At 35.0% G+C, this 15,247-nt stretch overlaps 2 protein-coding genes across 3 annotated transcripts in view; one reads left to right on the top strand and one right to left on the bottom strand.

Moving 5' to 3' along the window:
* LOC109029860 (tyrosine-protein phosphatase non-receptor type 61F) overlaps positions 1-8,305 on the top strand; it is a 21,071-nt gene extending 12,766 nt beyond the window's left edge. The window contains exons 9-10 of one of the 2 annotated variants that reach the window (XR_011900643.1): positions 3,593-3,712; positions 4,313-8,305. Coding sequence is in view for 1 of the 2 variants with exons in the window: in XM_019040537.2 (XP_018896082.2) it covers positions 3,593-3,620 (28 nt within the window). In the remaining variant the exon portion in view is untranslated. Of the gene's footprint in view, positions 1-3,592 lie in introns of both variants that reach the window. The other variant, XM_019040537.2, reaches the window with a different exon arrangement.
* LOC109029899 (uncharacterized) lies at positions 5,511-15,247 on the bottom strand. Its single transcript, XM_019040606.2, has 6 exons — positions 15,029-15,247; positions 14,419-14,626; positions 12,984-13,144; positions 11,638-11,720; positions 10,307-10,634; positions 5,511-9,469 (listed from the first exon to the last, which is right to left on the bottom strand). The coding sequence occupies exons 2-6, from the start codon at positions 14,586-14,588 to the stop codon at positions 9,228-9,230; spliced, it is 984 nt and encodes a 327-aa protein (XP_018896151.2). The 5' UTR covers positions 14,589-14,626; positions 15,029-15,247; the 3' UTR covers positions 5,511-9,227.

Genomic DNA, 15,247 nt, shown 5'->3' with positions numbered 1-15,247 from the left:
TTTAGTAATGGAAGTTGAACCCCTTTGTGTTGAGGATGTAAAGCTCACTGAATTACTTATTTTAGGCGTTTATTTTTAAGTATGAGTGAGTGGTATCTTGAACAAGATTTCAAAAAAATGATTCCTAATAATATATATATCATGAAAGTAGTTGTTTAGTGGAATAATTCTGCACTTCTGACTTTCAACATAATCATAATCTTATCTTCTTTAAGGGGTCATTCTTGAAGTACGTAACGCCAAATTTCAGAACTTTTGACCCCCCTCCGCGCAACGATTTTGTGATGTAGGTCCCTATCTTTTAACGCTAAAAAAAAATCCCTGAACACTCTTCTCAACTCCCTTCCCCTCTATAGCGTTCAATATTTTATAAAAATAAACGGTCCTATAGATGAGAAATAGGTGAGAAGATGGTACTTTCTCAATAATTTATTTTCCAGAATCTGATTAAGATATTTTTCATCATCATTATTTTTCAGTTTTGCTGTAACAATTGGACCACATTATTCAGAAAGGAAGCAGGTCACGTCAGCTATTGCCAAATTTAACTGAGGAATTTAATTTTTTATAAGAGAATGTTCGTGTGGATTTTTTGAAATTTTCAAGGAATTTGCTTTGTACTGTGCAGAAAATTCACTGAAATTTGCAGAAGGATCCACACAACCGCTTCCTTGTACAGAATTCAACTGCCTAGTTAAATTTGACAACAGTTAGTGTGGCTTGGTCCCTTACTGCTTAATGTGGTCCAATTGAGGATGAATATAAAGCCTCTTTTCGGAACGAAATACTCTCAGGTTTTAGCGCTTTCGTCATTTTCTACCTCTGATAAATTTTCCCCTGGCACTGTATTTTTTTAGATGGATTCAAAATTTCATAGTTGACAGAACTTGGTAATAATTTCTGAAAATGTACAGATGTTTCTCCAGCAAAATTTATTGAATTTCCTTTTTTTTCTCGTCATTTGATATCACTTTCAAAACTAGTTTTCCTTTTCCTTCTTTCCTGCTTCTATTCTTAACAGAGCTTTATCAACCTCCGTTCGACAACAACAGTGGAATATCTCTAACATTAACTCATACTTGTGATTGCTCACTGTTACATGCACTCCAACACATCATCTTTTATAGACCAAACTTGAGCGCATGTTATTTTTGTTGTTAAATGCTATTTAACAACCAAAAATGTTATTTTTTAAATCAAATTGAATAAATTTGATGGCCAACATTTTATCTGACTTGACTACCCCGAGCTATTATTGCCAAGTGATGTTTATTCACAGCATAGGGATTGTTGAATACATGATCACTGTGTGTGAAGTGGATGATGAATTTGAAGACTTCTTTTGCCTCTTTCAAAGATTCCTCTGTAACAATCTGATGTAACTTAAATAGACTGACTCCTATCATACTTTTCTACACCGCTTTCAAAAAGTTATTTTTTTATTCCTATTTTTGTATTTTCTCAGTTTTTATACATTGGAAAATTCTCAGCAACATACTTCATATTTAGATGTAACTAAATCAAAAAAGACTACCTTCATTGTCACATGGACACATCAAGTCAAGTATGTAATGGTGATATGCACGCAGAGCTCATGTCTTGGTGGAGATATTTCCCCTTGGTCTAAGTACGTCCATTCGGCTTAACTCCTTCGGCCACGCCCTTAATGGTTTCAATACTTTCGATGTTCAGTAATATCATCACGAGCAACAGCTGCGTGTAAAAAATCCTGTTTTTTTTACTCCATGTCCATTATCCAAAGGGCGAATTCTTGTCGGAACAACAATTGCTATGCTTGCTGATCCATTTGATTATTTGTCAGGCATGAATTAGAATTAAGATACCTGGAACCTTCCACATGGTGAATTCATTACTACTTTTTAGCTAAGAAGTCCTTCACATATAGTTAATAGTGTGATGAAGGTAAATTACTATATTTCCGTTAGAGGACAGAAACTTCAATTCTTCACAAGTGATCATGCAAGAACTTCAGAATATGTATATTCATTCAATTTTTATTTTGTATTTTCTCATGACTTAGGATATTTTAGCAAAGGAAATTAAAGATAGATTCACTGGATATAATTTGTTGATCCCCTCGTGGGTTTAAGTCAATCATCGATCAGAAGGGGACACTCAAGGGAACCTGTTAAATTTTAATGTAATTCTTTGGTAAATATTAACAACTTAGAGTCCTTTTTGCAATTTATCCGCTGCATATTGAAATTTTTGTATTGTTTGGGAAATTTTTTTGCATGTTCCCTCTGATTTAATCCCATTCTTATCAATTGTCAATGATTCATATTTTTTACATGCCGAGTGGTGGCTTCTCTCGGTAACATGAACAAAAATCTATTTGTAACACTCAACTTTGTCATCTTCCCAACTGCTTCTTTACATTTTCTAATCTCTCTCTTTTCTCAATTGGAGGTTAGTCGTTAATATTTTACAATCATTCCTGTGAGGAATTAAATAACCTTTGGATAGTTGAGAGAAGTATGTTCCTTGATGATGACGGAGTTTAAGGTCGAAGGTAACGGTCTTTGTAGTTATACATACTATGTAATGCTCCCACATTTACTTTGCCTTAGCTTTTCGAATAACTTGTCAGTCATTAAAAAGCTCGTGTACAAAAAGTTGCCCAAAAAAAAATAATAATAATACTTTGAAAATACAACACAAACTTTGTGGGTTCCGCACCTAACAAGAATATAATTTTTGAATGTGAGATTAAGACGAAGAACCAAGAAGAAGAGAAGAAAATGGCAGAAGTATTCACAAAATCGCGATTCCGAAAATCTCTGCAGAGATGTCTTCATGGCTATTAAAAAAGCTAGAGACGAAGGGGAAGGGGGGGGGGACGAAATACTGCAAATTTTCAACAGTAAGATTTCTTCACTAAAATACCTGATGAGTATTTGTTGATTAATCAATAAAAGTAAGAAATATTGCGCAGTGTAATTTCAATTTGGTCTGAAATGTAAAGTTAAAATCTTTTCTTTTTTAAGGATACAAGCAGGATAGTTATTGTGACTTCTCTATTTTGAAGTTTTATCATTGAAAGTGGTCAAAGTTTGGAAGTATACTCCTCTAATCCTCTTGCAAAATTGTATGAAAAATTCTTTTTCGTTGCTTTTGATGAGTTGTAGTTTCAATCGTGTCTCAAAATCTTACCCTAATTTTTTAAAACTTTATCAAATGTTTAATAAATACCCCCAAACTTCCCTGAACTGAGCTAGAGAATCTGTTCAATTCACTGTTTTGTCGGCACAAGAGGGTTGCTATCAATGCTCAGTAACCATGATTTTACGATCTATCTCAATGTTTTTTTCAAAAGAACTGATTCTGCCATTGGTTTTCTCTTGAAGCAAATCTTAAGCTTAGGAAAAGCTCATAAAGTTAATCCTTTAAATTTCAGAGCACTTCTTTCTTAGCTTGTAAGATGGCTTCCGATAAAATCTCCGGCACTATAGAGTTTCTCACTACATTTGACAAATAACAGTTGATCAAACTGAAAATCCCTTTTACCTACATGAGCTCAATTGCTCTTGTTTACCCACTCTGAAATATAGTCAAGCTTTTTTAATTGCAGGTCAAACAAACGACCCCGGCATACTTAGTAATGATTGAAATCAAGGAGAGATTAATTGAAAGGAGCTTCGATAAGTTTGAATCGGGAAGACAGGAAGGAAGGAAGACAGGAAAATTCTTTGTGAGTATTGTCCCAGTCTTAGTTGGCTCCTAACTGTTTGTCTTGCTTGACCCTGGCTGTTAACAGATCTGGAAAAAATAAGATTTTATCTACGATGCCCAACTATCTATGAGCTTTGACCCTAAATCGTGCGCTTACAAATTAGATTACTTAGCTAAACTATGCGCAATTCTTTACAAACTGATACTAACAGCCCTTGGGCTGAATGCAACTGATAGATATCGATACTATAAATTTTACCCAGTGGGTACAGCACTGTGTCGGAACGTTAGCCTCTGAACCAGGCAGAAAATTTTCTTATGGTCAGTACTTTTCTCTTCTACTGATACTTTTAAGTCTGTAATTAGTGTTCCATTACATTGAGACAATTAGAGTTATTCTGAATGGTAAACTGAGAAAATTTTCCATGGCTTACTATCGACTCTTCGTGAGAAAAAATCAGATGGAAGTATTTCTGGCACCGCCAGAATAGACCTGATTCTGCAATGTAAAAGGAAGAAGCAATATAGTGACCTCAAATTAGTTAGTCAGTGGTTCTATTTGGTGTAAATTCAGGTATTTCAAAATAGGGCAGTGATACTCAACCTTTTTTGGCTGCAGAACATTTCTCCACCATGCAAAGAGGCTGCGGACCACCAACAAAAACTAACAACCTTTTTATGTCAAAATCGCTTTTACTACTTCAGGAAGAATTCAAAAGACAGTTCAAAATTTCCATGGTCATAAGGTTTTCCTCTCCATATAAACTGTGCTTCTCAAACCAACATTTTTAAAATTTTTGATAGGCTTTGGCCGACCACTGTTTAAGAACCGTTAAGATAGGCTCCTACCAATTACAATTGCTCATGGATTTTGAAGAGAGGTCATGAGAGCTTGCAGATTTTTATGTGAGGCTCCAAATTTCTGGATCAGCGTAGCTCAGATTTTACAAATTACAAATTTTTGTTTGTGTGACGCCTCTGCCTTCTATGTTTGTGTTCAATTGTGTGTGGGATATCCCTGTCAACGAATTTTTTTACACATTGTCAATATTAAGGTAGTAAATGTCATGAAATTTTATAGTCCAAGTCCAACCAAGTCCCTCAAAAGTTTCCTACATTTTTCAAGAGGTTTTTGAGGCACATTTATAATGGCCAGGATCCATGAGTTTGCCCTTTGGTTCATTTGATTAGTTTCTTTCAAAGTAATAGGATGCATAAGTACTTTCACTGCAATGAATATTCAGTGTCGTTAGGCTTTCTTGCATGAAATGAGTTGAAGTACCTCTGTCATGTCAATTATTACCTTTCGCAAACTTCATTTCTTTCATTTTCATCCATATCACCTTCGGGTTTATTTGATAACAAAACTTGTGTCAACGCTTCAATTAAAATGAGGAGTATAATTCTAAACTGAAAATCAGTTAAAGGTTGTGAAAAATCTTAAAGCTACCTGTTTATTCCAAGGTACACTCTACTACAGGTATGGACAAGCAGGGTGCCGAAGTGGCAGCGCTGAGATTATAGGCCATTGAGCGACGTCGTAAGTCGTACCGTCTTTGCCGCGCAGTTCAAAATGAGGTTCTGGTAGATCCGTTAGCTTCGATAAGCCATCAGATGAATTTAAAAAATTGATAGAACTCAAAATAACGAAAACCTCAACTAAGAACACGAAAAAATAACACAAATGACGAGACCCACTCTTAAAATAGAAAGTAAATAAGTTTTCAATATGGCGTCGCAGTTGTACCATTGGACGCTGCCAAATCTACGCGTTTCGACAACTTTCTAAAATTCCATTTGTCCATACCTGTAGTAGAGTGTACCTTGTGTTTATTCCCTATTTGAATCATGAATTAAAAAGAAAGCGGCAGCTTCCATTTCATTTGTATCTTTCCGTATTATTAAGATGGGTGCCAAAAATAATTCGGCCAAATCTTTCCATATTTTTTTTTTAATATTAGTAATCATGATTTGTGCAGATACTTTGAGTTCTAAGGTTGCTTGGTACAAAATGTGCTTGAAACTTTTATCAAGGAAAACAAAGTCTCTCATCAGAATGTGTGAAAAAACTAACAGATACGAGGCAGCATCATTTTTCTTATCCCTTTGAGTATTTTTGCTGAATAGGCCAAAGCGCTAATGGTGTTGTTTGCTACTTGCTCAGTTGATGATTTTAAAATTTTTCAAACAAGTTGTTCGAAACGCCAATTCTTTTTGCACTCAAGGTACTAGGAAGTAATGAATTTTTTTTAAAAAAAATTTGTCTGTACATACATTTACACCAAAAAAATGACACCCGTTTGACGAAGAGGTTCAATGTTGGCTGAATTATGCTTTTCTGCTAGTTCATGTTTTCACACCCTTCTGAACCTATAAGGTTCTTAAATTAAAACTTTCTCTTTGCCATTTTCAAGAAAATTGAAGCTGAAAAGTGAATTTTTTTGCACATGTACACTATTGAAAGTGTAGTATTTTCACAGTGTTGGAGTTTTCACCTTTGTTCACAAAATGAGCCAACCATATGGGCTGGTCTGGTATCATTCGGGAGAGTTTTTATTCTTTTTAATTTTCATTTAATTTATTTTAATTGTTGGGCTAGTTCCACCAGCTTCTAAGAGAGTGCATGAATATTAAGACACACATCATTTATTTTCTTAAAACGGCAAAGAAAATAGAGCTCTCCTTTTTCACCAAATTGCCGATACTGCATTTTATGAACTAGAAAACTTAGTTTGTAGCCCCAACTTTTTTGACATTTGATGAGAGGAAGTTCTAGTTTTGTGCCTTTTATACTATGGAAGTCATAAAGGGCTTCCATAAAAAGATACGAAATTGACCGCCTTTGAATTGAGATGAATTGACGGAGAAAATGCAGGAATGCATACCTTGTTTGCTGTGTTTCAAAATGTGCTGTTTTGCTCTTGTTGAATCTCATCAAAGAAGGACAAACCAACGCTATAGCTTGAAATTGTTATAGAGTTCTCTTCGTGCAGAGATGAAAAATCAGGGAAGTTTTTAAGGAATGAAATTGAGCATTTTTCAATTTAAAAAATAAAGGTGGATAGAAAGTTAGAAATGTCGAAAACCAAGATATGCATTCCTGCAGTTTCACCATCAATCTGTCATCTTCGGTGAAAATAGAACCTGACAATGCTTGATAAGCTTCCTTCAAAGCCTGCATGAATCATGATAAAGCGGCTCACTTAAAAATGGCACACGCAACAAAGCAATACATGAGACAGTTTGAAAATTGTTGCTGCTGTTTTTTTCCTTCAATTGAATATTATTATGTATGTAACAACGGCCAGATGCCACGGCTTGCTCTTGCTAATTCCATATGACATAGACATTTTTCCAAGGAGATCTACAGTCTCATGTGTGGGATTTTTTAAGCTTTCTGGTTAGTGAAATCACCAACTGACGATAAAATTCCTCTTTTCACATATCCTGAATGCAAGCTGATTTGGTTCAAACTCAAATTTTCAGTCAAAAAACTCAGTCTTTCCTGCATGTTTTTGCTCAAGATTGGGTGGAAAATGTAAAAGCTGGTCCAATTTAGTAAGAGAGGAGTGATTACTTGGTCGGTTCCAAATCCTCCAACTATTACTGATACAGTGTTCTTTATTTTAAGACCAATCATATACCGCAAAGAAATTTTACTTTTATGTAAAGGACTACACTTAAGTTGAAAGACTGATGAGCTATGAGAAAATTCTGACGTAACAGGCGACAGACGAGTATTTTAATGATTGCAGATTATGGAGCGTGAAATGGACAGACCCTCTATGGCATGAATTACTTCGGATTTCGGATTCTTGGGGCAAAAAATCTATGCTGTAGCTTTCGTAAAAACATTGAGTCCCAAATTCCTCCCTTCAAATGTCGAAATTTTGGTAATCGTTTTTTCAAAAAAGAAAAAATTGATAACAGTTTGCAACATCATGCCACAGAGAAATAGTTAAATTTTCAAAAAAACCAAAAAATGCATTGTTTTGAATGAGTAATACTATGCCATGGAGGGTTAACTAGAATAAGCCTAACTACATCAGACGTAGGGAAATTGTCTCGGATAATTTATATTTTAAACAGAAAGCTAAACAACACTGAAACTTCAAGATTTTTCTGGATTAACCTTAGCTTTTCCACCTTAATTACATTCGCAAACTTACTTGTGCAAATGTTTACTTCACTGGAGATAAATTGAAGATAGAAAAGACCATGATATACACTCCCTTTGTCTTAACGTCCCTTTTATACCATTTGTGGAAGGGTGATATCTATGTTTATTTTGTATGTACAACTTAGCATTCGGACCAAACTTTTCAATTTTTAGTGTCGCAGCCTCATGTAACAGAGTAATTCTACAACTGAATTAAAAAAATAAATTTGTAATAAAACTAAATATTTTAATCGAAGTTCTGAATGTATCAATTACTGTCTCTTTCCTGACAGGACTGTAAACTATTGCTAATTTTTCAATGAAAAATATCGGTACATAGTAGCTCACATTTTCTCAGAGATCCTTCAATTTTATACCTCAATAATTCTAAAAATGTAGCCTTCAAAAATGATCAAATAAATAAGTCAATACAAATTATTACATTCTATGCAATTATTCTCTTTCTTTAAATCTCTCCTCCCCTTCAGAAAAGAATCAGATTCATAAGTCAACAGAGGGGTTCACCGATTGTGAAAAATTCAACTACAGTGGACTACCAAACTGAGTAAGAATTACAGCATCACCAAACATTTTTTCTATCTATATTCCATACACAACTTGTTGAAAAGGCCACAAAAAATTAGAAAAAATTATAGCCTGCTTTTAGGGCGTCAATTTGACGATTGCACCAAGGTTTAAATGGAGGCTAACACAAAAATTCAAAAACCATTTCTACACTCGCTTTGAAATTTTTATCTAAGTTTTGAGTTATGATTAGCTGCCATTTAGATATTGGCTCAATAGTCGAATGAACTTCTCAAAAACAGGTCAACACTGGCAAGGCTCATTCCAAAATAAGAAATATAGCGGCAGCTCCTCTATTTCCACTACAGGTAGGAAAAAGTTACATTTGGACTGCATTTACCAGAAAGGAACCAAACCTCATCAGCTATTGCCAAATTTAACTGGGCAATTTAATTTTTTACATTAGGAGATTTGTGCGGATTTCTCGAAAATTTCAAGGAATTTGCTTTGTACTATGCAGAAATTCCACTGAAATTTGCACCAAAAACGGCACAACCGTTTTCATGTAAAACATTAATTTGCCGTGTTACATTTAGCAATAGTTGATGTGGTTTGATTCCTTTCCGCTTAACGCGGTTCATTTCATCCGGAGGAAAAGGGCCTCAATTTAGATGAATGTTTAATCCATAATTAGGTTTTAGATTAAATACCATTATCGTAGTAAAAAATTTTTTTCAATAAATTATATTAGTCTTGTGCACACCATATCAACATTTCTGAGAAAGAAAGATGAGTAACTAAAATTACAATGTGGTTTAAGAAGACCTGTCTGTCTCAAAACTACGCACAGCTATGCCTCCCACTTGTGTTTCAAGACTTGAGCAGAGTCACTATCTAGTGTGAGAACGCTCCTACTGGTCTCACCAGATTCACTCACAATCTGAACGTAAAAGTTTTCAGCTGAGTCCTGATCCGCAATGTGGTCACCATCACTGAAACTCTCTTCCAACGGGTTGATTTTGTTAGCCATCTTAAAGCTTTCACCGTCTGGAGGAATGTTGCAAGCCAGTGGATAGGAGTTGCTTGTCGTTTCTGCGATAAAAACATAAAAAAGTGGAATTAAAAAAGTGGTAAAATTAATTGTTGTTTCCTGACTTTTTTTTTGCAAGTCTACGAATGATCTAAAAAAGTTCTCATATCTCTGCAATTGTAGGGCTTAACTTTAAACTTTAGACTTGTTGGACACAGTAATATATTTTTTAAAAACTGACTTTGCTCAGGAAACGGAACTGAAGTGCCATCAACTTAAAATTGAGAAGTTAATCTTACACTGCAAAAAAGAGCTCTACGAAAATTTTGTTGCTAAGAATATTCAAGGATGTCAAACTGTATGGTAGTTTTAAAGGTTTAACATTTAAAAGTTCACCATTGAAAAATGCCATTTTGAGAAGAGGCTCCTCAAAATTTTTATCTTCTACGTTCAGAGTTTCAAATTGCTAAATCAAAATGAAACTCTGCCTCACAGAAGCACAAATTTCTACTTGACTGCTAATAGCTCAATTTTTGGAATTATCAGACAGCGTTTTCCATATAAAAAAAAAAAAAAAAAAAAAAAAAAAAAAAAAAAAACCTTGAATTTTCACCGTTTGACTCAACTTGACAAAATACTCTCTCCAGATTAAAGTCTGCAAAACTACCTTCAATATGTGTCACCTCAGGGAGGCAAGAAATAATCCTAATCAATAAGCTAAAGCTATAGCTTTGTCCTCGTTATTATTGAGCTGTATTCGAGAAGTAAAAGTCCAATTCAGAAAAAATTGACCAAATTTGGGAAAACTTAATTCGAGCAAAACCTGTCACTCAATGTTCAGTGCAAGAGGGAGGAAAAAAAATTAGTTCATAAAGGGCAAACATGAAAGAGTTTCTTACCAGATGAATCGGCTTTACTGAATAAGTCGGTTTCAAGATGGCCAAAGCTACAAGGTAAGGTGAGTTGGTCGTGAATGTACTGAGTTTCAATATCGGTGAGCGTATTAATTTGATTTTGAATGTCACCTTCCGTGAAGTTAACTTGGGAAATAGAGAAAGGCGTGATTGGCTCTGAGAAACATGGCTCTTTGTGGTTCAATTCGCTTAGATCATATTGAAGCGTTTCAAAAGCTGTTTCAATAATGGAGCGTGGTTCAAGTTTTACTACGTTGGGCTCCACAGACGCCGTCGGAATGAAAGAGACTGAATCTGCAGGACTCGGTTTTCCCTGAAAAAAAAAAATGCTGCCGCTAAGTACAGGAACAAGGTGCCACAAAAGTCCAGTGCCTCTGTTAAACTTCTAGTTTTTTTGCCCCTCTTTAGGGGAGGTCCCTTCAAAATTTTGGGGGTTCCCAAAATGTGTTTCCTTTGACAAAAAACGCAAACAGAATTTCTAGTCTCTATCTCAATTTGTTTAAAAGTTACAGGGGTGATGCATGGTACTGGTGTAGTGGGAACTCGGATCACCTGGAATATTGAATGAGTGCAGGAAGAGAACAGTATAAAAACTATCATAAAAGTAGGAAATTAGCTCTGAAGATTAAAAAGGAGAGAATACTTAAAGGGGCCAGAGGTAAAATGGGAAATAGACAAGAAGAGTTAAATTGCAACAAAAATATAACCACCGTAGACTACAAAACTACGTATCTCAGTTAGGGATGTTGTAAGGTTCTTGTTACATTTCACTTTTGTGAAGGGTGATTAATTACCATTGTTACTTGAAGGATAACAGTACTCCTGAAGGGAAGTAAGGAAGCAATTGGGATCCTTGAAATCGACTGACATAATTTGGATATTTTCTCCTTCTCTCGTGGCTAATGCTTTATTTCACAGATTTCAATCAAAAGCTACAATGTATGATTTGATCAATTTTTTTTACTCGTTTCACGCAGTCCATTGAACATGTATTCCTCTGATACATATTCACTCAAACAAGTAGGCTACTACTTTGTCTAACTACTCTTAACCTCTGGCACTCTTCAACTGCATGTTTATAGTGTCACTTGAATTTGTCATTTGCTGATATATTCTGTAGATTTTTACACTGGAAACCTGCTACCTCAAAACTAGCCGTCTGAGAAGCTAGGGTTGCAAGGAGTACGAGAAAATATAATTTTACAGATCTCAAGGAAGATTTGGAAACATGATAGGTTTTTGAGGAAAAAAGTTAAGTTAATTTTACGTCAAGATTTTCAGGAATCATGGATGATTTTGATACTGGGATTACTCACTGATAGAAGTTCTTGACTCAACTCTAACTCTGAAAAAGGACAGGAAGGGGAGATACTTTGACCTAAATGTGCGAGATCAAATTCTAATGGATACAAACAAAAGAAAAAGTAAATTAGATATTGTGGCAGCATATTCTTATGGAGTTCACATTAAAAGGAAAACACAAAATATGCAAAAGATTTAGTAATTGCTGACCAGTCTCCAGAAAACGTAGGCTAAAAAGGTACTCTTATCAGCATTTTCATAAATGTATTTGTACGGTATCACAGCTGTGTTGGATCTGTGAATATTTCTTTGTTCCCCAGTCACCATACAGTTTTTGTTTGAAAGGATTTTGGTTTTCAGATGGTGCCAGATCCCCTAACATAACTAATTTTCTTTCCATCACTCACAGAAAAACTCCATCTTTCGGAGGAAAACAAACTCTTGTCAATGTTATACTACATTACTGCAAAAATCATAAAAAATAAAAATAATCATTCTAAAATAAATAAAATCAATACCTAGGTATACTAATTATTTTACCCCCGATAGAGTGAGACGACTTCAGCAGAAACAAATATTAAACACCCTTTGATTTTTCAGCATAGTTAATCTCAGGATTTAATATTGAATACAGAAGATTAAACTTTATGATGTTAAATTTATCAGACTACTCCAGAATTCTGAGATGATCATTTCTAATTAATTTTCTTTTAAAAAGTTTGGCAGGTGGTGCATTTTAATTTTTTTCCCCTCATCTTAAAAGTTTGAAGAAAATTACATTAGACTCGCTTCAAACAAAAAAGAGGATTGAAAGATATTTTCGATATAAAAATTTTGTTAAAAAATGTTTTCCATCTCTAGGAAATTGAAAATACAAGGAAATAGTTCGAGGAGATTGTAAGTTAAATCTCCTACATCCATTGGAAAGTTTTGAAACTGTGCAGATATTTTTTCCATTTTTTTGAGGGCAATAGGCACACAACAATAGATTTTTTTTTGCTTTTTTCCCAGTAGAAAATTGTAAAAAAAAAAAAAAAAAAAAAAAAAAAAAAAAAAAATACCAGGAAAATTGATCAATATATCTGTTCAGTTGTCCATGATAAAAGTAGGGGAAATATTTCCACCATTTGAAAACAATGGACGTTCAAGAGCAGATTCCCTACTAAAATCCTTTTAAAATTGATGCATTTTTTTTCATTTTTGAGAGAGGATCAGCATGGAGAGGAATTTACTTCAGTGTTGTAAAAAGCATGTAAAAGAGAAGTGTCATCAAATAGAGGGAACTATTCGATTTCCAGGCAGACAAAATTTCATCTTAAAAATAGAACCTGTGTCCATTTGGTCTATGAATGTCTTTTACCTAAATGATTTGCGACTTGTTTTGACAGGTAGTTCTCATTCAAATTTGAACGTATGACTGAGCTCAACTGAGCTCTTAGGCACTCAAGTCTGTCATAAGTGTTCAATAAAGACGTACAGCAGCGGCAAATCACATCACTGTCAGACACAACCACATAGAACCTGTAATGAAACAAAAGTTGATATTACTCATATGAGACCATCCTTGGGAAAGAGAGCCTTGGTTTGCAAGAACTCAATATTAAAATATTGGCGCAACTGCAAGAAGGAACATTCGGAGTATAAAAAACTCTCAAATTTGTCAAATTAAATTAGAGTAATGACAGCTCAGAATTTGAAGATCAAAAAGATGGTTTTGAGAAAAAATTGTTTGCATTTTAATTTCCCTTTTCAAGGCTCAAAATCGTTGGATGAAAATGGAATTTTATACCCTCTAAAGAACCAACACAAGGCAGCATGATTGTGTTAGATTCCCGGCTACATGATCCGAGTTTGATGGTCTCAAACAATGGTTGCCTAGGTCTGGTTTTGGAATACAGGCGTAGAATCTTAACCAACCGGAGAGGTACTTAACTGTCTGATTTTTCCGTATGATCACATATGTGATGGCTTTTTTTTTTTTAGCAAACTTGCAACCATTTCAGCATAAAATTTGAAACTGCAGGTGTAGAGCTAGCCTTGCTGGGTGAAAGTGGACAAGACTAAGCCATTTTGATCAGTAAACTTGGAGCCATAGGTTAAGCTGGGGTCGAGGGGAATTCTAGAGGCCTAAATTCACGATCAGCCTAGGCTTAAGTTTAGCATCAGTTTGGCATTTGCTCAATCGGATTTCTTAAATTTGATCGTTTTCAACTGAATTTAGTATTTAGATAGATAACGGGTGAGAAGACGAGTGGAATTCATCTAATTCGGAATGTTGATTGAAGGTCAGGATTTGGCAGCCCGCTAAATCCTGAGGTTCACCAAGCAAACTCATCAAACAATCAAACATCAACGAAAGCTGTCATAAGTTGAAATGTAAAAAAATTATCAAGTCAATTCAACAACACTGAGTTGAAAACATCAACAAACTCATCAAACTGATGCCAAACTTAAGCTCAGGCTGATCGTGGATTTAGGCCTAAGGATCAGAGCTAAGGTGGCAAACAGTTGCCCTATCTGGTAATTATTATTCTGTGATATAGAATGAGGAGGATGAGGCAATGATTGACAGTCCAGGACAACGACAAAAATACGTTGGGATGTTCACTTATCGTTGCCGCTTTTCTAAAGATTGGCACAGAGAGAGTTCAATTTTAAAAGTGCATCCTGCACAGGAGGTCGAAAGAATTATCATATAAAATCGTATCGAAATTAAGCTGGTGCCAAATTTTTAGTATTATGTGCACAACCATTTCCATCAAAAACTGAGATTCAGTTCTTATTACGATACTTACAATTCACCTATTAACTGGCCTAAAACTTCTGTCACTTTCATTCCAGAGGTCTCGCACTTGACAGTAGAGAGAGAGTAATAACGCTCCATAATGATACGGCCACAAATGAAGCATTTAAGTTTGTCAGCCTCGGAGGGCATTTTGAATCCTTTGATTGTAACATTTGACATAATTAGCTGCTTTGTGGTAAAAATTCCGATGCTTCGAACTAAACAAAAAGAAACATATACTATTACTTGGTAGGTAGACTAAAATCCAGTGACAGTGAAACAGTCTCTAACTTTATAGAAATTTTAAAAGCTCTTGGGTTGTGTTCATTCATCGCAACTAAAGCATTGGTTATATACTTTAGCTATCAATATGGGAATATGGGCAGTGACTAAAACAATATGGAACTATCACAATTGAGCCCCCGATACTTAAGAGCCATGAAATTTCGACAGTTGAAAAACTATCCTCTTCAGGAGAACTTTTTACTGTCTGAGTGTCATCAAACCACTCAGAAAAATCGGATAGTTACTGTTAGAGGATGGATAGCTTGCTTTTTATCACAGGCAAGGGATGTACTTTCTCGGTTGAAAAAAATTTAGCGGACCCAGATCATTCTTACCTACGTATGTGTGCAAAGCTTCAAAACAATCTCCACACCTGTCTAAACTGTGGACCCGAAGGTGACGACAAAATTGAGGAAGGACACAGAGGAAAAATATTAAAACTAGCTGTATTGAGTAAGAATAATAGGAGCAACGAAAGGAGAGAAGATAAGGCGTAATGCCGTAGCAACTAGCATGAGTATAATCTTCATCTTCTGCTGCTGTTATCAGTTGTT

This window comes from Bemisia tabaci, chromosome 10, assembly GCF_918797505.1.
Source record: "Bemisia tabaci chromosome 10, PGI_BMITA_v3".
In the NCBI taxonomy this organism is placed as follows: Eukaryota; Metazoa; Arthropoda; class Insecta; order Hemiptera; family Aleyrodidae; genus Bemisia; species Bemisia tabaci.
Note: the sequence above shows the minus strand (reverse complement) of the source record. Positions and strands in the feature narration are given on the sequence as shown.